This window comes from Pristis pectinata, chromosome 4 (genome assembly GCF_009764475.1).
Source record: "Pristis pectinata isolate sPriPec2 chromosome 4, sPriPec2.1.pri, whole genome shotgun sequence".
Taxonomy (NCBI): domain Eukaryota; kingdom Metazoa; phylum Chordata; class Chondrichthyes; order Rhinopristiformes; family Pristidae; genus Pristis; species Pristis pectinata.
This window is the reverse complement of record NC_067408.1, coordinates 51,365,102-51,389,960: the sequence shown is the minus strand read 5'-3', so window position 1 is coordinate 51,389,960 and position 24,859 is coordinate 51,365,102. Positions and strand designations below refer to the sequence as shown.

The window sequence follows — 24,859 nt, the reverse complement described above, 5'->3', positions numbered from 1 at the left end:
CTTACCTTGATAAGAGGGAGATCAGGTAATCAGGAGTGGTGGGATCGGGGCTGAGTGGCGGTGAAGTCACAAAAGCTGCAGCCTTGGCCCAATTTTTGCTCCAATAGTGTGTGCCATCTGTGCCAAGGCTGGCACTGATCGGCTCTCCAAACACAACGTTTCCTGGCAACCAGAAAAACAAGAGTCTAAGTGTTAAAAACTGTGTACTTCCCTGAGTGAGTGGAAACATGCATCTGGCCAACAGGCAGGAAAGGAAAACGGGGCCCCACCTTTTTTCTTGGCTTGGGCGATGATGTCTGCTGCAGTCTTACTCATTACTTTTGTGACATAGAGGGGACAGTTGGTCTGGCCAGCAATTGTGATTGCACGGAACACAGCTTCTGCTTCCAGCTAAGTAACAAAAAACATCTGTTATAGGTCAGGTCCCCATGAAAAAAAACTTTATGAAATCCTGTCATCTGCCATTTAAAAAAGGACAGTGAATTTCTGAACACTTACAGCTTGACCAGTCCCTGGTCATAACCAGTAAACACTTGCTCAACAACGAAAATTTATATAGCAGCTTTAATACAGTACAAATACAAGGCATTTCGTACCAAATTTGACACCAACCAGGGTGCCACACTCTTGGTCACAGAGGCAGGTTTTAGGAAACATTTTAGAGGCCAATGTGGGGGGAAATCAGGAAGGAATTTCAAAGTCTAGTGTTGGGAAAGCTGACAACATGGCCACCAATGGCAGAGCAAAGGAAAGCCAGAATGTTTCAGAGACAGAAGCTGTGGTTGAGAATAAAAGGAAATTCCATTTTGAGAAGCAAAACTACTAGTGAAAGATTCCAAATAATAACAGAAAATACAGGAGATATTGAAAAGTTACGTTTTTTTATTTCAGATGTTCAGCATCTGTAGTTCTGCTTTGATTTTCAAGGAGATTGTACAATAAAAAAAATCACTAACATCATCTCCACCCTGAATTTTCCTGATGTTCAGGACTTCATGAGCAGCAAGCAATGTAGAACTGTAGAACAAGGAAGGGTCCACATTCAGACAAAGTTAGCTGTTAGCAGGGAGGGTATTATAATGCAGCTTGGTCCTTTCAATTTATTGCTCAACTCTTAAATAAATGGAAATACAGCAAGATGGAGGTGTTAAAAGGTTTGAGAGAGAGAGAACCTGGGGAAGTTGACAGCACATTTGTCAATGGTGAAGTAATATGAAGAAAAATTGCACGGCAGATATCTACTGGCAGAGTAGAAAGCTGCAGAGACCAAATCACAGAGCCGTACAGCACAAATGTCTGTGCCTTTTTGCTCATCTACACAAATTCCATTTGCTCACATCAAGACCATATCCCTCCATGCCTTGCCTAAATGCCCTTTAAACACCGTTATAGATTGGAGTCAGGGAAGGTTACAGAGATTGGGGTGAGGCCAAGGGCATCAAGAGGTTTAAACATGAGATCGAGGACTGTAAAATAGAGATGGTAGGAGATTTGGAGAAGTTAGACATTGGCCAAGAGAGGGCTACAAGAACGAGAGTGATGGGCAAGAGAAGCGTGATGCAGGTTTAGTACTTGTGGCAGAGTTTTGAATCAGCTGATATTTACTAAGCTCTTAGCTCTACAAATGATTAAGTTCAGGCAGGATGAAGTTCTCCACAATCAGAGAATGACATAGCATGGAAGGAAGCAGCCAGCAAAGGGAGCAGGGAAATACAGAGGCTACATAATGTGGAAGATGGAAATCCAAAAAAAACCTGGGAGTAGCCAGCAGAATAATGGACCAATCATGCAAGGAAGTTACAAAAAAAAAATTAATGTAGCAAGACACTTCACAGCCAAAATTCTAATGTGATGCCGAGCGACATATCAGCATAGGTGGCAGATCTTAAGAGGCATCTTAAAGAAGAGGAAAGAGGTGGATAGGCATAGGAAGGGAATCACAGATCTTAAACCCTTGCAGCTGAGGGACAGATGCCAATGGAGGCCACATAACATAGATTTCAACATGGATGGATGGAAGTCCAAGCACAGGCAAGCAATGTTGTGGAGGTGGATTAGGGCCGGCCTTTCCAACAGAGACCACATAGAGACACGGGGATAAATAGAAGCCCACAACTGCAAATGAGAACATATTGCAAGGTACCAAAATGATTCAAATGTCGTTCTTCTTAAAAAATTGCATCCTCCTTCTGGGGTAAAGGTCTTTAAAATACTTTCAATGGTTTCAGTTTAAGGGATGTTTATTTGAGACATCAGGGCAGATGTTTGATTCTAAATGATTTGTAGGGTCTGTTGCTCACTGAACTGTGAACAAAGGCTTTCAGTTCAGTTCCCAGATGTAACACTTTGCCAACCAATGCAGATGTTTATTCGGCTTTAGTCTAATAGCTTCTTATATGACCTCCAACCATGGAGGCTTGATTTTGATCCTTAAAATGCACATTTTCTGCCTCCACCCTGTTTCTGTGGTTATACTAGTCAGCCTCTGAGATATCATGGCAAAATGCAGTCATCCAATCAGACAATGGCCATCCACCATATCTGTTTGATTATTTCTCCTCCTACACGTGTTCCTAAATTCCATAGCAACCACAATCAAGCCCGACTAAATGTGGGATCATTAGCTGAATCCCAGCAGAGTATTTGGTTTAGCAGCCAGCTGGGGAACCTCAGCCAACATCTGCATCACTGAATCTGGTTCTTAATGGAACTGAATGTTTCTTACAGGGCTTGATAGTGTTGATGCAGGGCCGATGCTTCCTTTCTGCATGGGATGTACAGAACCAAGGTTCACCGTCTCAAATTGAGAAGTCAGCCATGATTTCTTCACCCAGAGGGGAAAAGGATCCTTTGAAGTCTCCATCCAAGAGATATTCAAGACAGAACAGTACAGCACAGGAACAGGCCCTTCAGTCCACGATGTCTGTGCCAACAGTTTAACAGATGTTTGGATGTTAAGGGAATCTCGGGACATGCAATTAGCACAGGGGCACGTAGTTAGCGCAGGGGGAAGCTGTGGGGCAACAGAGCAGCTATGATTTTTGTTGCATGGCAGAGCAGCCAGAAGGGGCCAAATGGCCTACTTCTACTTCCATTTACTACGTTCTTAGGTGGGAGAAGCTGACTTCACTGTTGCATCTGACAGCCATTCATTGGCTGAGTGTGCAGCTGCTTGGTGCCTCTGTGTTCTGTGTACAAGTAGCACACCTACATAAGGGCAGGCACGGTAGTGTAGCGGTTAGCTAATGCTATTACAGCGCCAGAGACTGGGGTTCAATTCCAGCCACTGTCTGTAAGGAGTTTGTACATTCTCCCCGTGTCTGCGTGGGTTTCCTCCGGGTGCTCCGGTTTCCTCCCACATTCCAAATAAAACCATACGGGTTAGGAAGTTGCGGGCACACTATGTTGGCACCGGAAGTGTGGTGACATTTACAGGCTGCCCACAGAAAACACTATGCAAAAAGATGCATTTCATTGTGTTTCGATGTACATGTGACTAATAAAGGTATCTTAAATATGCACTGCAGAATAAAGGCTGCCATCGTTTTTTTTCTTGTACATCATATGATGCATGATATCATCCATGGCACTGGGAAGGCATTCCTAACTGATGAGCCACTTACAAACTTTAGTCTTTATCAGGGCTGGATTCGTACTTTAAACCTTGGGCCCTGCTGCCCTCTAATCAGTTTTCATCAAAAGGTTATTCACTTTTCATCACCACTGCAACCTAAAGACAAACTTGATCCTTTTCCATCTGTTTTTTTTCCCCTTGCCCTCAGAAAATTGAGCCTCTTTCTCCTCTTTATTCTCATCAATTTTCTACCAGTGCACTCTTTACAGTATTGAAGCATTACTGTGTTACCTTTGCATAGTTAACCCTTCACACTGCTCAACTGTCAACTCTGAGCTTAGACTCCAAGAAGCATCCCCACCCAATATCCAGCCCAAAAAGTCCTGGTATATTTCATTTTCTCTGATCCTCAAGGCACTCATGGGACTCCAAGCATCTCCCATGATTGCACCAATTAACTCGACACTAGCTGGGAATTAACTTGGGAGTTCAACCAAATTAACCAAATGAAGGAGAAAGCATTTCTTCTGAACAAAAATACATATACTATTCACCTGTGAAATCAATGAAAATCAAGTACCAATGGGAGAGAGCCCCAGGGAAAATGTTACATTAATATTCCTGAAATAGTTAAGAGAACTCTAAGTGAAGCATTGTGGTTCCCTGAAGGACTTATTCTGATCCCAATGGTGTTGTGAGGAGGGTTTAGTAATTAAACAACAGTACCTTCCTTACATAGTTTGGAAAATTAACCCTTAGTCTGTTGATGGGTCCACAAAAACCTCCACTGGCTGGGTGAACTAGTCTGATTCCTTCTGTTTAAAGAGGCTAAAATGTTACACTAACAATGATGCCACTATGCAAAATTACCAAAAGAACAATTAGTTTTAAATAACATTAAATACCTTACTTTATGGCTTCTGTAGATATCCTACTTTGCCTCCTTTTCCTAATACTACGTCTTTTTTAAAAAAACGTAAGTTTTACTTTGGAGACACTAGAGACTGCAGATGCTGGAAATCTGGAGCAACACACAAAGGAACTGGAGGAACTCAGCAGGTCAGAGAGCATCTATGGAGGGAAATGGACAGTAGATGTTTCGGGTCGAGACGTTGACTGTCTATTTCCCTCCATAGATACGACCTGCTCTGTTGAGTTCCTCCAGCTCCTTTGTGTGTTGCTTTAGCTTTAGTTCACTGTTTTACACCAGTATTTACTTTAATTCCTGCTCTTTGAAATGATTTGCTTTAATTCTTTATTCATCTTGTTCTGGCAGTTCCATTTGGTTGTACTAAAGGGCAATTCCCCAAACCAATTCTAGCCAATTTCATGCAAATGCATGGATTTTTTTTCATACATGCATTCAGTTCAAATTGCAACTCTGCAATCTTCTGCATTAGCTTAAGGCTCCGAGCTTCTGCTTACAAAATTGGCTTATCCCAGACTGAATCAATTTTGTGTGTTTTATCAAATTATGCTTGCTTTCAGGTCTTTGAGGTGGGCTATATTAAGATAACTTTTTATGCTGCAGAATTTTTTTATGTTCATTAGAAATTGAATAATTATAAATAATTTCTTCCACTTTCTAAAGAAATTGATGTTTGTACACTATTACAACTAACACTAGGTTGGCACATTCTCCCCATGAGCCAGCACAGACTTGATGGGCCAAAATGGCCTCCTCCAACATCATGAAAATACGGCTGTGAATAACTTTTCAAAGTCATTGTCGGTTTATTAGAATTTTGTTGTTCACAAGTGGTACATCAGACATTCTGATTAAACTTTTCTTTTGGTAAAGGGATTGATAAAACTTCACCAGCTCTTCACTCTTATGTACATCAGTGGGATTTTTAAGAAAAGCAGACTTTTACAGAAAACCTTTGTTCTACAATACTGCCTGACCCTGCTTGCTCATGGCACACTTAACAATACATTACCAGAGTTGATACAGAAATGCATGAGGAAAAAAATATTCAGTGCAATACAATTCAGAGGATTCTGTTCATTTTTCTTGTTTTTTTTTAAAATATTTGCAAGGGAGGTAGAAACAGGGAGTTCCAGGAGATGAAAACCAGCCTTAAACTGTTGTGTAAATGTATATTTCAGTTGTGTAGAGTTGACGTTATGGTGATTACATTGTACAAGACAACTGAAAGCTCAGACCTGGCAGACTAGCATAGTCCCCAGTACTTCAACCTGTTGTGTTTGTATTCAAACAATAAGGAAGGGTTGCCAAGCAACTGAGCTGGTTAGTGAGCTGCAGCGCCTGATAACGCCCGAGCAACCGCACTCTTCCTCTGCTCTGAAAGCTCAGGGGACAAGCTGCTCAATATTCTATGAGCTCCTCCTGGCTGGCAAAGACAATGGCACTTGTGACACCTCACCCAACTTTGGAAGGAAAGTGGTACAAGGCGGCTTGGTGACTAAACACAGCCGAGAAAAATAGTTTGCTGGTCTTTCAAAGACTACCAGTTATTTAGAATACACAGAATTCTTGTGAACGAGTCTTTAGAATAATTGGACATTACAGCAGCAAACAGCAAGCTTTGCAAACTCACCATTAATACACCAGCGAAATAGAATAGATTGAGTTACTGTTATAATAAAGGTGAACTGGACTGAAGTAGACACAGTAACCCAAACTTCTATCCTCCTGTGACTGATTGCTTTCCCATGCGATTTAAGGGCACTACTGTTTAAAGCATAGTCCATTGGTTCAGTACAGGGGACAGCAGGCAACTATTTAGTCGAGGTGAATAAACACAAAACTATTTCCCACCAATCACACACACAACCATTGTAATGTTGGAAGAATTAAAAGGAGCTCAGCTCATCACCTCCTCTGGTCGACTAAGTACGTGCCCCTCTGGGCCACTGATCCCCATCTCCAGCAAGTGCCTTTGTTCCTGCAAGACAAACAGCCACAAGCAGCTTTAGACCTGATGACTAAACTCTGATGACCAGAAGGATTTAACAAGAAATGGAACATAGGAATTGTGTAGGCAGCTCAAAAATCTGTCAGCTTCTTTTCTACCTTTCTCTAGTCATGCAGAACAATCATTAGCAATTAGTCTACAGGAGACCCAAACAGGAAGCATGGAATACCTCAGCAGTGGAGAGGTTATGAAGTCACCATTACGTCTCAAGCATGTTACACTTGCCATAACATCTAACTTAATCTAACACAAGAGGAAAGACACAGAAGGAAGGGAATAAGAGTCCTAGACGTGAATGCACTGACCTGGGCAATGATGTCGCCATTCTCCGCGTGGACTTGTATTATTGCTCCAAGGTCACCCACATACTTACAGATGTCATAGAGCTGCAAAGCAAATGAGGAAAAAAAAGGGTTTCTGCCAGGTTCAGCAAGCAATTCAGGTACGCAATGTTTCTAAGTGTCAAGTCCTTCACACTGAACCTCCACTGATTACCATGAGTGCAGGTCACAGCATTCTTACAAGCCACAGGGAAATCAGTGGATATTACTTCAGTCTTGCATCTCCACTTCCTGCTCTCTCCCTCCATGATTTTATAACTTGCATTAACCAATGGAGTCTGAGCCAACATCAATCACAACAAAATGAAAGCCATCTGTTTTGCCTTGGGGCCACTACTCCTCTCTAACATTAACTGAACTCTACATCTTTAAACGGAATAGATCCACCCTTGCGACTGGTCGGGTGCAACAAAACACCCCGTTCTCTTGGGCTTACTTGCACAGCAGCCAGACACATACAACCACCCCTCCAATTTATTGCCTTACATCTATGTCAGGGCTATGACTGAATGTAAATGAAGAGGCATGTGTCACTATTTATGTTTTTCAACTATCCTACCCAGAGGGCAGTGGAGGCTCAGTTGCTCAATAACTCGACAGATATTGTTTTTGAGTTATTTTGATATGGAGTGTTTTTTTTAAAGATATTAAGGGGATTAAGGAATGTGGGATCAGTGAAGGAGAATAGTGCTGAGGTAAATGAACAGCCATAATCTTATTGAATAGTGCAGGAGTATATGGCCAAATTGCCTCCTCCTGCTCCTACAGCTGCTAGTCCCACTCAGTGGAAAATGCAATGCTACTGAAAGTAGGTGGGAAAATGTCAGGACCTGTTCTTAATTTTCCTGTGCTCATCGAGTCGTGTTTGCTACTACAAGGGGCAGCTGCTGTCAGAAACCGACAGGGCGATGGCTTTCCCAAAGCTTCCAAACTATAAAAACCCCACGCGTGCGCAAAACTTTTTACGTTCTTGCACGCAGTCACCACCACCCGGGACTGGACCAGCTGAATTAAGCCAATTAAAATACCCAAAGAAAAAAGCTCGATTTAGTTAAAACCAGCAGTGCAAACACACCTGCATATTTTAAAATCCATTTACAAAGTAAAGTTTTTTAGTTCAACAGCATTAAATGTAGTCAAGTGCCAGAGCTCATCATGTGTGGCTGAGTTTTCCATTTTAAACCCAAGTATTTCCAAATGTACTAAGGCACCCTGAGGCATGTCTAACTGGCATTCTATTGGGTTGTGCCTGACTGAGAGTTAACAACATCTTCCTGTCTGTAACTCTCAACTACTGAGGCTGGGAACTCTTGGATAGGGCTTGTGTGTCTTCAGATAAGAGTTGAAAGGAAATGTGTGTTACTTCTGCAGCCTAGCAGATAGTTACAGAATACAAGCTGTCCCCAGGTTAAGAACACTTGACTTACAGACATCCCTACATACAAATGAGCTCCCATAACTTTATTAAGTTCAAAAGTCCAACGTACGTACAAATGTTTGTTTCTATGAACAGCAGAACTAGTTTCCTCTCTCCACTCTTAGTTATTGTTCTTTCTTATCAGTCTGATGTGCTTTTGATGCCATTCATTACAATACTGTGAGGAATTGTGATCACATCAAGTGATTTTTCTGTATTTTCCAAATTATGGATAAAAAAACAACCAGGATTTTGTTCATAAGTCAGAAAATACAAAAAAATGGAGAACAGAATAGCCTGGGAGAACCTCTCTAAGGCAAGGATGGAGAGAAGAGGTCAAGTTAAAATAGTGTTTGGGCAGCACTTCAGAACTGAATCTACACACCTTCCATAAGACCCAGGCAGACTGGGGCTGGCGTAACCAAGCCTTCCTGGAATTATCAATACTCCACAAGCAATCCTCAAATATGCAGCCTCAGAAAGATCTAGTATTTACAGAAGTTAAGCTGTACTTGCTAATTCCAAGCACGTGTCCTTATATAAAGCAGTTGTGTGAACATTTATACTGGATGGACAAATACACATTCAACAGAAAGCAGCATATAACAGAATTGACTAATTTTTACCTCAGCATTTGACATTTGATATAAATCTTTATAAGCCATGTAGACAAGGAAGGAATTCACACCTGTCAGAAATAAAACAGATACAATTTTAAAATACAGTAAAATAGAAGAACAAATATATAACCTGGAAGGTGCTGGGCATCAAATACAATTTGAGTCAATCATAACAATAAATTTGCAACCATCTCTGTACAAAATACCTCTGTGTGTTGACTTGATGATTTTAATCCATCTGTTTAAAATGCATTCAGTACCTTGAGGTGGAAACTCAACTAGTGCCGTTACCCAACCAAAAACTGGCATAGATTCCACTGAAGGTTTTACTGTGACTCCAAGATGTTATTGGATGACAGGCAAAAGAAATTGTGCCACCTCTCTGGGGTAAAAGGGTGTTTGGTGAACCTGATTTCTAACACTGAAGGAGGAAGATGCCACAAGGATTTTTGGCTCCAATACAAGTTTTCTCCAAAGTATTTTTTCCACAAAATATGCATTTTTCCCCAATATGGGGCATTGTATCACCTTCATACATTGTATGTGGCATATCATTACATTCCCTTACAATATTTAGTTTACATGTCAATGGGGCATCACTTTTTCAGACCTAAATAATCCATCAGCGGTAAGTCTGAGGGGTTATCATACAGTGTCCAGTTACAGCAGGACCCTACACTGCAGTCAGTCCCCACAGAGCCTTTGTGGCAGGAGCACCAGTTTCAGTGTATCCATCAGAACATATTCCTGCATCGAGTGTGTCAGTCTGCAACATTTGGTGACGGGCAGCAAGTCCTAGGCAGACAAAGTGTGCCTTTCAGAGTCGATGAGCTTTCAGCAGCAGTTGACTGCTGTCTCAGTATAGCAGGGATCACTGCATCCCTTGCTAGAACTTTTTAGTGAACACACAGTCCACAAGGAAGCGGACAAGAGTCGCATCTGCACCCTAGCCACTTGGAGGACAGTGTACAGTGGGATTAGGATTCTGGCTGTGCATGAAGGACATGACAAGGGTCCTTCTCACCATCTGAAGTCTTGGTGCCTATTTGAGAGCTCTTCATCAGCAATCATCTCCTCCAACAAACCCTCAAAGGACATTCTGTGCAAAACAATGCCTGAATGACTTGTGGTCAAAGGTACCTCTGCAGATCGAGAAGCTTTCAGTTTTTCACCCGTTAATTTGCACTGTGTTATTGAAGTCTGTTGTGTAGGACAGTTATGTCCAAGTACAGATTCCCTCCCCAAAAGACAATTCTGGACAACATGCCTTTCATGCTTATGATATTCTGTCAAAGGCCTTTTTCTTGGTCCAATTGTGTGCAATTCTGGTCGCTCCATTAGAGGAAGGATATGGAGACTTTGGAGAGGGTGCAGAAGAGGTTTACCAAGGTGCTGCCTGGATTACAGAGTATGAGCTACAAGGTGAGGTTGGATACACCTGGGTTGTTTTATCTGAAGTGTCAAAGTCTGAGGGGAGACCTGATAAGAGGAATATAAAATTATGAGAGGCATAGATAGGGTTGACAGTCAGAACCTTTTACCCCAGAGTAGAAATGTCAAATACTAGTGGACGTACATTTAAGGTGAGAGGGGGAAAATTTAAAGGAGATGTGCAGGTCAAGTTTTTTTTGTTATAAAACAGAGTGGTAGGTGCCTGGAATGGGTTGCTAGGGGTAGTGGGAGAAGTATATACGATAGTGGCTTTTAAGATGCCGTTAGATAGACACACAAAATTGCAGGGAATGGAGAGATGTGGATCATGTATAGGCAGAGAAGAGATTTAGTTTAATTCAGCATGTTTGGCACAGACATGATGGGCTGAAGAGACTGTTCCTGTGCTATAACTAAATTTGATTACCAAAGCATCCATTCCCCCATCCCACATGTAGGCTGATCATATCCCCAAGCAGTGCAAGGCTCAGAGATCGTCCTGCCAGATGTGGCAGAGGTCTGGTCCAGGTGTATCATCTGCCTCTGTTGGCGATGGTTCTCGACAGAACCCTGTAATCATTTACCAGCAAGATGTGTTGCCAATTTTCATAGAATCATAGAACAGTAGAGCACAATACAGGCCCTTCGGCCCACAATGTTGTGCCCACCTTTAAACCTTGCCTAAGACTATCCAACCCCTTCCTCCCACATATCCCTCTATTTTAAATTCCTCCATATGCTTATCTACTAGCAATCTCTTGAATTTGACCAATGTACCTGCCTTCACCACCACCCCAGGCAGTGCATTCCATGCACCAACCACTCTCTGGGTAAAAAACCTCCCTCTGATATCTCCCTTGAACTTCCCACCCATTACTTTAAAGCTATGCCCTCTTGTATTGAGCATTGGTGCCCTGGGAAAGAGGCACTGGCTGTCTACTCTATCTATTTCTCAATATTTTGTATACCTCTATCATGTCTCCTCTCATCCTCCTCTCCAAAGAGCAAAGCCCTAGCTCCCTTAGTCTCTCCTCATAATGCATACTCTCTAAACCAGGCAGCATCCTGGTAAATCTCCTCTGCACCCTTTCCAACGCTTCCACATCCTTCCTATAATGAGGCGGCCAGAACTGGACACAGTACTCCAAGTGTGGTCTAACCAGAGTTTTGTAAAGCTGCATCATCACTTCGCGGCTCTTAAACTCGATCCCACGACTTATGAATGCTAACATCCCATAAGCTTTATTAACTACCCTATCCATCTGTGAGGCAACTTTCAGGGATCTGTGGATATGAACCCCCAGATCCCTCTGCTCCTCCACACTACCCAGAATCCTGCCATTAACTTTGTACTCCACCTTGGAGTTTGTCCTTCCAAAGTGTACCACCTCACACTTCTCCAGATTGAACTCCATCTGCCACTTGTCAGCCCAGCTCCGCATCCTATCAATATCCCTCTGCAATCTTCGACAGTCCTCCACACTATCCACACCACCATCAACCTTTTCGTCGTCTGCAAACTTGCCAACCCACCCTTCTACCCCCTCATCCAAGTCATTAATAAAAACCATGAAAAGTAGAGGTCGCAGAACCGATCCTTGTGGGACACCGCTAGTCACAGCCCTCCAATCTGAATGCACTGCATCCACCATAACCCTCTGCTTTCTACAGGCAAGCCAATTCTGAATCCACACAGCCAAGCCTCCCTGGATCCCATGCCCTCTGACCTTCTGAAGAAGCCTACCATGTGGAACCTTGTCAAACGCCTTACTAAAATCCATGTAGACCACATCTACTGCACTACCCTCATCAATCTGTCTGGTCACCTCCTCAAAGAACACTATCAGGCTTGTGAGACATGATCTGCCCTTCACAAAGCCATGCTCTGCCCTTCACAAAGCCATGCTGGCTGTCCCTGATCAGACCATGATTCTTGAAATGCCCATAGATCCTATCTCTAAGGATCCTTTCCAACAGCTTGCCCACCACTGACATAAGGTTCATTGGTCTATAATTCCCTGGACTATCCCTACTTTGTTTTTTGAATTAGGGGACAACATTTGCCACCCTCCAATCCTCCGGTACAATTCCCGTGAACAACGAGGAAATTCTGCACCCTTTTTTCTCCAAACATACCTTTGCTCATTGTGGCCAAAAAGTTCTATTTTAACTTCAGTCCACAGGACTTGTTTCCAAAATGCATCAGGCTTGTTTAGATGTTCTTTTGCAAACTTCTGATGCTGAATTTTATGGTGAGGATGCAGTAGAGTTTGGAGAAAAAAGGGTGCAGAATTTCATGAAAAGAACACCTCTCCAACTGTTAAGCACAGGGGTGGATTGATCATGCTTTGGGCTTGTGTTGCAGCCAGTGGCATGGGGAACGTTTCACTGGTAGAGGGAAGAATGAATTCAATTGAATACCAGCAAATTCTGGAAGCAAACATCACACCATCTGTAACAAAAAAAACGCTTAAGATGAAGTGGATGGCTTCTACAACAGGATAATGATCCTAAACACACCTCAAAATCCACATTGGATTACCTCAAGAGGAACAAGTTGAAGGTTTTGCCATGGCCCTCACAGTCCCCCAACCTAAACATCATCGAAAATCTGTGGATAGACCTCAAAAGAGCAATGTATGCAAGACAGCCCAAGAATCTCACAGAACTGCATGTAAGACAGCCCAAGAATCTCACAGAACTAGAAGCCTTTGCAAGGAAGAATGGGTGAAAATCCCCCAAACAAGAATTGAAAGACTCTTAGCTGGCTACAGGAAGTGTTTACAAGCTGTGATACTTGCTAAAGGGGGTGTTACTAAGTACTGATCATGCAGGGTGCCCAAACTTTGCTTCGGGCCCTTTTCCTTTTTGTTATTTGAAACTATAAAAGATGGAAATAAAAAAGTAATCTTGCTTAAAATATTAAAGAAATGTGTCTTTAACTTTGTGCCTTTTGGAAATCAGGTCATCTTTTACTCGCTTAGCTATTCACAGTAACAGAAATTTTGACCAGGGGTACCCAAACTTTTGCATGCCACTGTACCATGCTGGATTCTCACTCACGTCCACAGAACCTCCCATCTGTACCCCTGACTATCGAGTCCCCTACAACTATTGCCCTCCTCTTCTCCTCCCTTCACTTCTGAGCAGCAGGACCAGTGCCAGTGACCTGGCTTCTGCTGCTTGATCCCTGTAGGTCATCCCCCTCAACAGCATCCAACGTGGAATACCTGTTATTGAGGGGAACAGCCTCTCAGCTTGAAAGCAAGAGCGATAATGTCCTTATCGCTGGACATCCTTCCCACACCCACCCTGCTAGTCAGAAGCATCACAGTGTGCACTTGCAGCAGATCTGAGCCCATCTAGTCTCACACAGCCAGATGCAAATCAGCTGGTAAACCATCTCTTCCAAGAATTTTATTCAGACCAACAAGTTCTTCCACCAAATCCCACCACCCCCCCCCCCAAAAAAAGTATACTGAATAGATAAAATGTGCAACAATAAAGGACATTCATCTGTTGTCATTCACTCTATTAAGTCCAACATCAAACGGCAGGGTAAAGAATGGGAGCTCGCCAAAAGAGGTTACAAAGTTAGAAGAGTCTGAGCTCCCTGACCTCTACGTATGGATAGCCCATTCACGAAACATTTCAATAGAAATAATGCTGATTTTTGTGAATAAAACAGCCCAAAAACTCCCCTTTTTCTTGTTTATAGGCATCACTGGCATGGTCAATGTTTAATGGATACCCCTTGAGAAAGTGGTACAGATGTACAACCTTAAATCACTGCTGTCCATGTGTCTGAGGTACATCCACAGCTTCAGCATTTTGGCCAAGTGTTGAAAGGTCAGAACTTATTTCCAAGTCAAAACAGCGCGCACTTTGGAGGTAAACTTCCAAATTGTGGTGTTCCCAAGCCCCTCCATTAACAATAATTTGACCACTCTCTCTTTGCATCAAAATACCAAATCAAAACCAGTGGGAACATATATTCCCGGTGTTCAAAGAGGAAATTATGTTGGTTTGTACAAACCAGGCCTGTGCAGGTAAATGTAGGACAAACTATACTTATTAACCAAAGGAAAAATAACAAATATAAGAAGTGACTCAGCATTGGACTGCTTTAGTCAAGATCAAAAATTAATCAGTGGAGTTGTAGCACAACAGAGTTTTAACCAAGGAACGCATAGAAGTCAATGTTACAGACATTAATTGACTATGAATTACTAATTGCCAAGGACAGTGTCTGACTGAGAGGCAGAGCAAGAGGGGTGGAGGAGAGAGAACAGACGGGAGAACAACCGTGAATGCTAAAAATCAATAAAACTACAGATGCTGGAAATCTGAAATAAAAAACAGAAAATGCTAGGAATACCGAGGTCTGGCCGCACCTGTGGAAGGAGAAACAGGGTTAATGTTTCAGGCTCGATTCCAGCGTCTCTGTGAATGTTGAAACCCAAAGTAAAAACTGAAGCTACTGGAATTACACAGCAGGTTAGGCAGCACCTGTGGAGTGTTACATAGTTAACTTATTACCATAAGATGGAGGGCTGCATTGCATTTCAGATAGTATGTTACATCTAAGCCTTACAACCAGCATTCAGAAATCTTCTCATTCAATTTACAGGGCATTCACCAAAAGGGGCAAAAAAAAAAAGAAAGCTTCTCACCAGTGCTGTATGGAGAAATTGACGGTGTGGGACATGTCATCTTTTAGATCGGTCATAAAAAAAAACATTGTATACCCTTGAAGATCAACAGATCCTAGGATACTATTTATAAGAACAAAAAAAGTGGTGTTCATAGAAGTCAGAGTCACACAGCATGGAAATAGGCCCTTCAGCCCACCCAGACCACACCGACCATCAAGCACACTTTTATACCAATCCATTTTATTCTCTCCGAATTCCCATCACATTCTCTCTGGGTGTCTTACTTATTCTTAAGCCAAAACAAGACCTGTTCATCGTCACTGTTTGTGGGAGCTTGCTGCATGTAAAAGGTGCGTTTGTACTCTGATATCATCCACTTGAGTTTCCATTCAATTACACTGACCTTGTTGGTCTGATCCTCAAAAGAAATGATGCAACCAGCACAAAAGATTGCATGATCTTTTTTTTAAAAAGTAGAAATCATAATGCTAAACAAGATCCTATTATCCATGACTAACTTTTGAAAACATTACACTAAACGATAGCTCCAAAAACTGGTCACACTGCCAGATCAGATTAATCATAGTCGGACCTACTGCTAACTGCATTCAAAGATGCTCCAAGGGACAGCAAAAAGGAGTAAGGTTACAAAAAAGTATTCTGATCCAAGGGTTTTTTAGAAAAATGTTTAAGCATCAATGCACTGAAAAATCATTTTGTATCCTACTTAAAATACATTACTATTCGTTTAATATTTATTACTCACAGGTGGTAGATTGGCATTGAAGAATGATGTGACAAATTTGCAGCTGTTTTAAGTAAACTTAATCAAGTAATTATTAATAAATAAATAACAAGCCAATTTTTCATTTTATAAACAAACATTACATTTTAAAATACTGCAAAATTTGTACTGGTTTGTAGGAAATTGTGTTTGCCAATGTGCTAAAGCAGAAACCAGGCTTTACTTACAGGGGTTAGGGTCAGCCCTTTTTAAAATTGGCAGAATTTCAAGTTAACCTTTGCTGGAATCCTCAGAAGACACTACCCATAAAGAAAGCCATTAGCTGTACAGCACGGATACCTGCAAATCTTCAGACATTTACTGGCACCCATACAGATACAAGTTAAACAAATATACTTAAAAAGGAATTTTCTCATTCGTATTTAATGAAAGGAAAGACAATACCAGGATGCTTGGAAATCTTATTTTGTTAAAGTGGTGTTCAGCAATATTCTAAATGCTTTCTTTTCAAATCCATTAGATAAATAAGTAATATTTTCCATCTCCATTTGAACGAGACGCATTCTGCTTTGCCTTCAAATCACTGAATAATTCATGGAGGGGCTAATTATTCTTTAAATACTACCATCTGTGACCAGCCTCATGAAATTAGTATACTACAATCTGATCACAAAATCCACAGGACCTTCATCTAAAGGACAGTAGGTGCACACAGAAATCCATGCTGACACACCAGTGCAATACAGAGGACCTACTCAGAGGTGTAATCCTTCAGAAGTGACATTAAACTGAGGCCCCAAAGTTCTCAGTCGGTTGTCATTACATCGCCAAGGAGGAAGAGAAAGGCAGGTATCCCCAATATCCTGACCGTTAACTGAAGTTCATATTAAAAAAACCTGGAGACCTGGTCTCCATTTTACTACTGCACTGCAGAGTGTCTTCAAGGAATGCCCACTTTGATGAAGTTTTTCATTCTCAGTCCTGATGCAGGGTTTCGACCTGATACGTCAACTATCCCTCAGCTCCACAGATAGTGCCTGATTGGTTGAGCTGCTCCAGCAGTTTGTTATTAGCTCCAGATTACAGCATCTGCAGTCTCGTGTCTCTTTATAAAAAAAAACCTTTAGTCAACATTCTAATATTATTCGTGGTGTCTGCTGTGCATAAATTGTATAGCACACTTCCTATATTACAACAGAGCTCATTACATTGGCTGCAAATTGCATCTTGACACTCTGCAGCCATGAGCAAATGTTATGCAAATCCTCTTTTCCTTTTTCAGGCACTCAAGCCAAACTTCCATTAAAAACCCAAAGGATATAGATGCTGCCCACACATCACTTGTCCAAAACCAGGGAAACAATGCAAAACAATGGTACTGGAAGCAAAATGGGTGACATTTCAAATCAAGAGCGTTCATCAGAAGGGTCGCAGACCTGAACCTGATAACAACACTGACTATTTTGAAGTAAAAAAACACAAAATGCTGGAAACAGTCAGCAGATCAGGCAAGCATCTGTGGAAAGAGAACAGTTAATGTTCTGGGTCTGACACCATTCATCAGAACTTGTTTCTCTTTCAACAGATGCTGCTTGACCTGCTGAGTTCTTCTTTGCAGAATTTTCTCTTTAGTTTAGGATTTCCAGCATCTACTCTTTTTTTTATTTTTATTGACCATTTAAATGCGTTAGGCCTCAAATTATACAGCACTTTTACTTAATGTACCTGATCTTTTTACAATTAATGCAATACTCCACAGGTGCTATTCTCACATTAAGCTCAATCAACAATGTTGGCACAAACATTGGCTAACATGAGGGGGCATAATTTTAAGGTGATTGGAAGAAGGTACAAGGGGGATGTCAGAAGCAAGTTTTTTTCTCCCCCTACACACACACACACACACACAGTGTGGTGGGTGCGTGGAACACACTGCCAGCAGAGGTTGTGGGGGCAGAATACATTAGGGACATTTAAGAGACTCTGAGATAATCACATGAACAATAGAAAAATGGCGGGCTACGTGGGAGGGAAGGGTTAGATAGATAATAGAACAGGATAAAATGTCGGCACAATATCGTGGGTCGAAGGGCCTGTACTGTGCCGTAACATTCTATGTTAAACTGTACTCAATACTACGTGTTAGAAAAAATGCTTTTCTCCCCACTTCCTTCAATTCACTATCCCCAAACCAAGTTCCGATGGAAGGCATTTGCATAATCACCAAATTCAAATCTGCCAGGGAATCAATTGTGCAGTATTTTACAATAAAAGTGATGTTTATTTTTAGTATTCCTAGACATATTTAAGAATAGTTATGTTGTAAAGTTACACAAAGGGTGAAAGTGATTCAGCAGCCGGAAAAGAAAATTAGGCAGGGTATAAAACAGAGTTCCAATTCAATACTGGCTGCTTTGTGCTTCTGCCAAGGACCAATTTCACTCCCTAAGGAATTCAAATGGCAGCAGGCAATTTATCTAGCAAAATGAATATGACAGGAGTTCTCTGGTTGAACCCTGAGTTTGCTGCACTAACAGAGTGGCCTGCAACTCAACTTAAGGAAAAGAAAAACCTTGCATAAAAACCCAAAATTGAATGCTATACACTCAGTGGGTTCATAACCTCCTACAAAGTCCATTGCACAACCTACAGACTTGTACATCTGAGACATGAGGAACTCAGTGTGGGTAGCTTCAATGACTTTTCAAATTCTTTGCAAACATTACTGCAAACTGGAGAACAGTCACATGACAAACTTTAAAGGGATGGCAAGCATTAAATAGCAACACCATACTGCTTGTCTTTTAATTAATAAGCTGTCAATCATTAATAAGGTGTCAATTAATAAGAAAGCCATCCACTACATTTCCCCCCACAATAATGTATATAAAAGCACTGAAATGGCCGCTTACAACACCTGAAGTGGTGCTTTAGGAGGATGGCATTCTTCAATCCTGATATACTTGTATATCTGATGGGTAGAGTTTCCAGATCTTTGTCAATGTCAAGCCAATCGGCAAATACTCCAGTTACTACCTTCACATTTCTGCATGACTTTTTCCATGATCTTCCTTTGTAATTCCTTCAGTATCATTAATCTTGTGCCCCCAAGATACAATTCATAATGCCCATGATAAAACAGTGTCCATGTCTGCATTCAGACCCATGCGGAGTCTGTCAACCACTTGGAATGCAGTCATACACTACACATCTTTGTGCAACTCTGGTACTTCCACACTGGGAGTACTAGAGCATTGTTCTATATTTATTGTGATTTCTTCCTTGGGTAGTCTCGACACTGTACTGCTTTGCAAGGATTCTCTGTGCTTGATTATCACATTGAAATAGAAAAATGATCCAAACCTTGGGAATGGTAAATTTCAGCCCCAGAACAGCCAACAGTGGCTTGTGGTCAGTGATAAGCATGAATGATTTTCCCAGCAGAAAACTGATGAAATTTTGTATGTTCAAGCATAGCTATGAGCACCAGCTCCTCTCTGAGGGTAATTTTGATGTCACCAATCACTGTGCCAATGCCATACTTAGAAGCACCACAAGTTTTAGCAGATGGTTGGTGGTGTAATGCACCAAAAATTATGGACAGCTAATGAATTCCTTGAACTGTTCATGTGCTGATCTTTACACCACTGCCATGGCTCATCCTTAACAGTTAGTGAACTGGAGTCAGCATTGTGGCAAGGTCTGGTGGGAACCCAGCACAATGTTGGGTCACCTCTAGAAATGGCCCAAACTCAATAGCTTTTCTGGTTCTGATGATGGCCTCAACTATCTCATTAGCCAGTCTTAGCTCACTGCCATCCACACTCAGACCAAAATCAATCACTTCCATTTGCACAAATGTACATTTGCTAACTTTTAATTTTCACATTGCATTGATGATTTTTCTAAAGACTTCAAGTTATAAAAAGGTTTATCATCATCTGTAGTTACTATAATTAGAAAGCCATCCTGATTGTTCGAGATCCCCAAAGTACCTTATCCATGGTTGGCTCGAATGCTTAACGTAATGATCTTACCCTCTATGGCAGCTTGGTATACAAGTACAACCTCAAGTGGGGCATTAACTGTCAAGCAACCTTCAATCTATTCATCAATATTAAGCTGAGCATAAGCAAAGAACAGATCTGGTTTAGTGAAGACTTTTGCTCCTACTGTGTCAGTGTATGCATCTTGTGATGTGGACAGTGAGTACTGCTCATCATCTACTGCACTACTGAGAGTCACTTCATAATCCTCGCAGAGCCGAATGGTCTTACTGACTTTGGGTACCACTGCTGAGTGTCAACCATCACTTTGCTACAGTCATTAATACTGTATGTCACTCAGGTCAGTTTAGCTTCTTCAACCTGTTTACAGTCCAGAGACTACTGACCCAGCTTTACAGTAAACCAATTTGACATTCAGTTTTGTATATGTACAAAGTTTTGTTTTCTCAATGCCACTGCATGATTCCTAGAACATCTCTTCACATTGTTCAAGGAGATAACTTAAACTGCTGCAACATATTCATGCTGAATGCATCTTCCCAATCCATACTCAAACTCTTCCAACTAGTCCGCTCTTCAGTCAGTCTGCTGACATTATCAGACACTAATCAGCAGCCTTGCTTTTTTACTCACTGTGGAGGAATAAATACCCCACTTGTCCTGGTACTCTCAGGATGTGCCCTCAATATGCTCTCAATTTTAATGTGCATCTAGCCAGTGGTCCCTTACTAAATTTCTGGTTAAGAGTCTCCCCTCCCACAATGAAGCAATCTGTCATTGTGGCAATATTCGAGCCTTGGTTTTTCCAATTTTACTCTAATTTTGAAGTAGTTTCATTTTACAATCAATCACAATCAGTGGCGTGCATGCAAAAATATGCCCCTCATATTATTCATTGACCACAACGGTTATCCCTTCGAAGTTTTTTTTAAACCTCAAGTGTTTTCATTCTATTGCCTCAACTGTTCACGTTTGTGCTATTCTGTTTTGCTTTGCATGCAGAGGGCACGTGCCGTTACTTTCTAAAATTATAACAGCTCGCATCACTGAACTAACACGTGCTTTTAATGACTCAAAGCCGATTGCGCTCATTCATTAGCCCACACACAACCTTCTCCCCATGTCTGACCCAGAATCACACTGAAGTTGCAACACCACAACAGATCTTGCGGGCTGCCCCCAGAACACACAACACAAAAAGATGCATTTCACTGTGTGTTTCGATGTACATGTGACTAATAAAGATCTTATACTGTACATCTTTCAGAGCAACTATATAGTCATTAACTGCATCTTCTCACCTCAGGCTACAGGTTCCAAACTTATAAACTAATTTCTCAACTACATTGTTAAGTGGGATACTGATTGTCCTATGGTGAGCAAGTAAGCTTGCCAACATCACTTGGTAATTATCTCTCCACCTCCTCCTCCATGGCCAAGAATGACTTGTATGGAAGTGTCAGTGTGGAATCCACAAACCTTACCACAGTGAGGAAGGGGGTAGTCTGAGGGGAAATGCCACTCTTCCACACTGGGTTTCTTTATCTTCCCAACAGACTTGACATTTTTCTTGCTCCTTCTCCATTATGAGCAGTCATGGGCCAGGGATTCCCACAAGTCAGTTGGGATGTGACACTCGTTACAGAGGCTTTGAGAACACTCTTGAATTGTTTCTTCTGTAAACCCAATAATCTCTTTCTGTGACAGAGCTCAGAGTGCCTGTTTCCCCCGAATCTGCTGTCAGGCTTGCAGAACTGATAGAATGTAATCGGTGCCTCAACGGTGGGATGCCGGCAGAGGATTCTGATGTTTGTTCACATCCTGCCATTTAAAAAGTTTCTGGATTAGCACCTGAAATCACCAAGGTATACAAGGCAATAGACCAAGTGCTGGTAAATCGGATTAGCATTGACGGATACTTGATGGTCAACGTGGACATACAATAACAACATTCAAAAGACATTTGGATAAGTACATGGATAGGAGGGGCTTAGAGGGATATGGGCCAAACACAGGCAAATGGGACTAGCTCGGCGGGCTCTTGTTTGGCATGGACAAATTGGGCCGAAGGGCCCATTTCCATGCTGTACTACTCTATGGTGGGCCGAAGGGCCTGTTTGTATTATATGACTCTATGGATTTGGAGGACATTGTCGAGGCAGCGTTGGTGCTCTCTCTCCCGCACTCTTAGGTGCCTGCTGTAGGTAGCCCATGCCACTGAAGCAGACAAAAGATCAGGATCACTGCTGCCTGCAAGAACACAAGCTCTGACCTGGGTCTGAGATCCTGATCTTTAAACACCTTTTTCCTCTGATTGGCAAGGGCTATGCTGGCACACAAAGTGATGGTGAAATTCATCACCCCATCTGTCTTCACAGAGTAATGGCTCCTGAGATACGATAAGTGGCCCACATTATGGAACCTCACTACTAATACTATGTGCCTGTGATACTCCTACAACTAGGTTTTTCATTGCACATGTGCATACGACAATAAATTCAACTTTGGCTTTGAACAGTGGCAAGGATGGTGCTATAGCAGGGGAAGGTTGGTGGGGGACCTTGTTTTGTGGATAGCAAGTATAAATGCTGCAATGAACGAGTCATAAAGCTCAGCCTCCCACTGCAAGCCCCACCGGCACACTGCAGCTTGACGACTGAGGCTGGAGTGACGGATTGAAGGCAACCTCCGCTGAACAGTTTCCCACTTGTAGATTTGCTCCACTCCAGCGGGAAGCTTGCTGGAGGTGAGCTGCAACACCGTAGTGAGGAAGATTGAGAAGTGCAGAGGGGCAATGATGACATTGTGCATGACACCAACTAGCCGATTGTTGTGGACACATCAGTTAAGACCCTGGCATGCATGCCACCAGGCAGCAGGCATAAGGAGATGAATTTCTGTGGGTAGCCAAATGTGAGAAGGATGCTCCACAGTTCCTCTCACCTCAGTGGCACATGGACCAAAATTAGATCAATATAGACACCAGCAGAACCCCTGAACAATGAGAATCCAGCTCTATTTCTAACCAGATAGCCTCCTCGTGTCTCCACATATCCTAATTCCAAGCATAGTCACCCTTGCCCTCTTTCCCCAGTAACATTAATTTCCAAAGAAAACACTTCCATCCTCCTGATGTATGAACTGAAAGGCTCCCTCACCTTGTTGGAACAGGTTTCTGCAATAGATCTGTGATTAGCCTATCTGTTTCTATTGTCTGTTACCATGACAATTAACAGGCTTATCATTTTATCCACATTCACTTATGCAGGTGGTACATTTCCCCTTGTGCTTGAAATCTGCTCCTCAGACTTTGTGGTTTATCATGAGCTTCACAGACTACTGATACTTAAGAGTTCAACATCCTCAGCAGACACTTCTAGTGGACAATTCTTTGCTCTCCTGGTTGCCAGTGTGAAGTGGATTCTCAACCACAAATAAAGCCCTTTGTAGAAATTGTATGCATGCCCAGTCCCTAAAGGCTGTCACCCCTATAAGTAACAACCATCATTGATGACCAACGTTGCATAGAACATGCATCAGCAAGTCACCATTCACCCAGGTGGGTTATTCAAGAGAGCAGCTCCATCACTGCACAGCAGAACAGGGACAGAATAACACAAGACACAAACCTGCTGAGGTTTAATATTTTTAGCAACGTCAGTGAGGAATGTAGAGCATGAACATTCACAATCCTCCAGACATTTCCCCCTTTTTGAAGTACACATCAGCACCTTTGTTGGCTGTGTATGAATCCAAAGTCCTCCATTCTGACCCATTGTTCACTGCTGTGATGCTTTACCTCAGGGTGTCTTAAAGTCTCTTTTGCAAAACAGGAAAGACCAGACCATTGATTCACCATGCTGCTAGACGGACTCAGCCCACGTTGCCTTGGCTAAGTCACTTAGAGCTACCCAAACGGTCCCGATCTCCCACTCTTCTTGATGCCCTGTATTTTTTCTCTCTTTTCCCAAGTTCTCACTTTCTTTTGAAAGTTACAATCGAAACTGCTTCATGGCCCTTTCATAGAATCATACAGAGACAGACCTTTCGGTCTGTGCAGACTCGATGGACCATCAAGTGCTCACTTGCACTGTATTTACTCCTTTTTTAAAAAAAACTCCCACATTCTCATCAACCCCCCAGATTCTCCTCTGACCTATACACAAGAGGCAATCTACAATGGCCAATTAACCCATGCTGCCCAAATCCTTTCAGCAGTGTGGTCAATTCTAACAACTTGGGCATGCACTGATCAGGTGATACAGTGGTGCAATGAACATGGCTGCTGCCTCCCAGCTCTAGTGACCCAGGTTCGACCCTGACCTCCGAGTGCTGTCCCCCCCCCCCCCCTAGTCTCTGTGTCACCCCACCTCTCTGTGTCCCCCCCCCCCCCCCCACCTCTGTGGTTTGCACGTTCTCCCTGTGACCATATGGGTTTCTACCAGATGCTCCAGTTTCCTCCCACATCCCAGACATGCAGACTGTTAGGTTAATTGGATACTGTACGTAGTGTGTAGTTGAATGGTAGAATCTGGAGGAAAATGATGGGAATGTGGGGAGAATAGAATGGATTCGTGTAGAGTTAGGAAATGGGTGTTTGATGGCTGGCATGGTCTTGGTAGGCTGAAGGGAGTCTTTCTGTACTGAATGAATATGAACTACTCATCTCCTCAGCAATTCTTTCGCTAATTACCATGTGTGTGCCATAATTATCCACTCTCCTCTTAGTGTAAACAATTTCTCTGTATCAAAACCCTTCATTAGTGGAGGACAGGAGTTTTGACAGAGTCCACAGCACCTTTTTTTCCCCTCCATTTTTGGCTTTTGGAGGAATTACAACCAAAATACCCTCATTATCACCATACAATGCTCGCCATAGCAACGAAGGGTTGGGATACACTTCGGCCATCCAGGTGTAAGCAGTGAAGTGCATTAAACTGGAAAGGCAAACATTACCTGCTGCTGAAACACATTTTAAACAGAGTTAACTTCAAAGGAGAGACTCATATCGTCACTAATATCAACACCCTTCCTGCTGGGATGGAGGGTCGATTATTGCCTAACCCAATACTGAACCATTACTGCCAGGAGGGAGTTCTGGGTTCAATCCCCAGTCTCAACCCTGTTGGA

The 24,859-nt window shown here is 42.3% G+C and overlaps 1 protein-coding gene across 4 annotated transcripts in view; it reads right to left on the bottom strand.

Moving 5' to 3' along the window:
* Positions 1-24,859, bottom strand: part of LOC127569012 (dihydropyrimidinase-related protein 3-like) — a 159,510-nt gene that overhangs the window by 50,851 nt on the left and 83,800 nt on the right. For all 4 annotated transcript variants that reach the window (XM_052013261.1, XM_052013262.1, XM_052013263.1 and 1 more), the window contains exons 5-9: positions 8,898-8,959; positions 6,819-6,899; positions 6,415-6,483; positions 270-390; positions 6-162 (exon numbers count right to left, since the gene is read on the bottom strand). In XM_052013261.1, the coding sequence (XP_051869221.1) occupies positions 6-162; positions 270-390; positions 6,415-6,483; positions 6,819-6,899; positions 8,898-8,959 (490 nt within the window). The remainder of the gene's footprint in view (positions 1-5; positions 163-269; positions 391-6,414; positions 6,484-6,818; positions 6,900-8,897; positions 8,960-24,859) is intronic.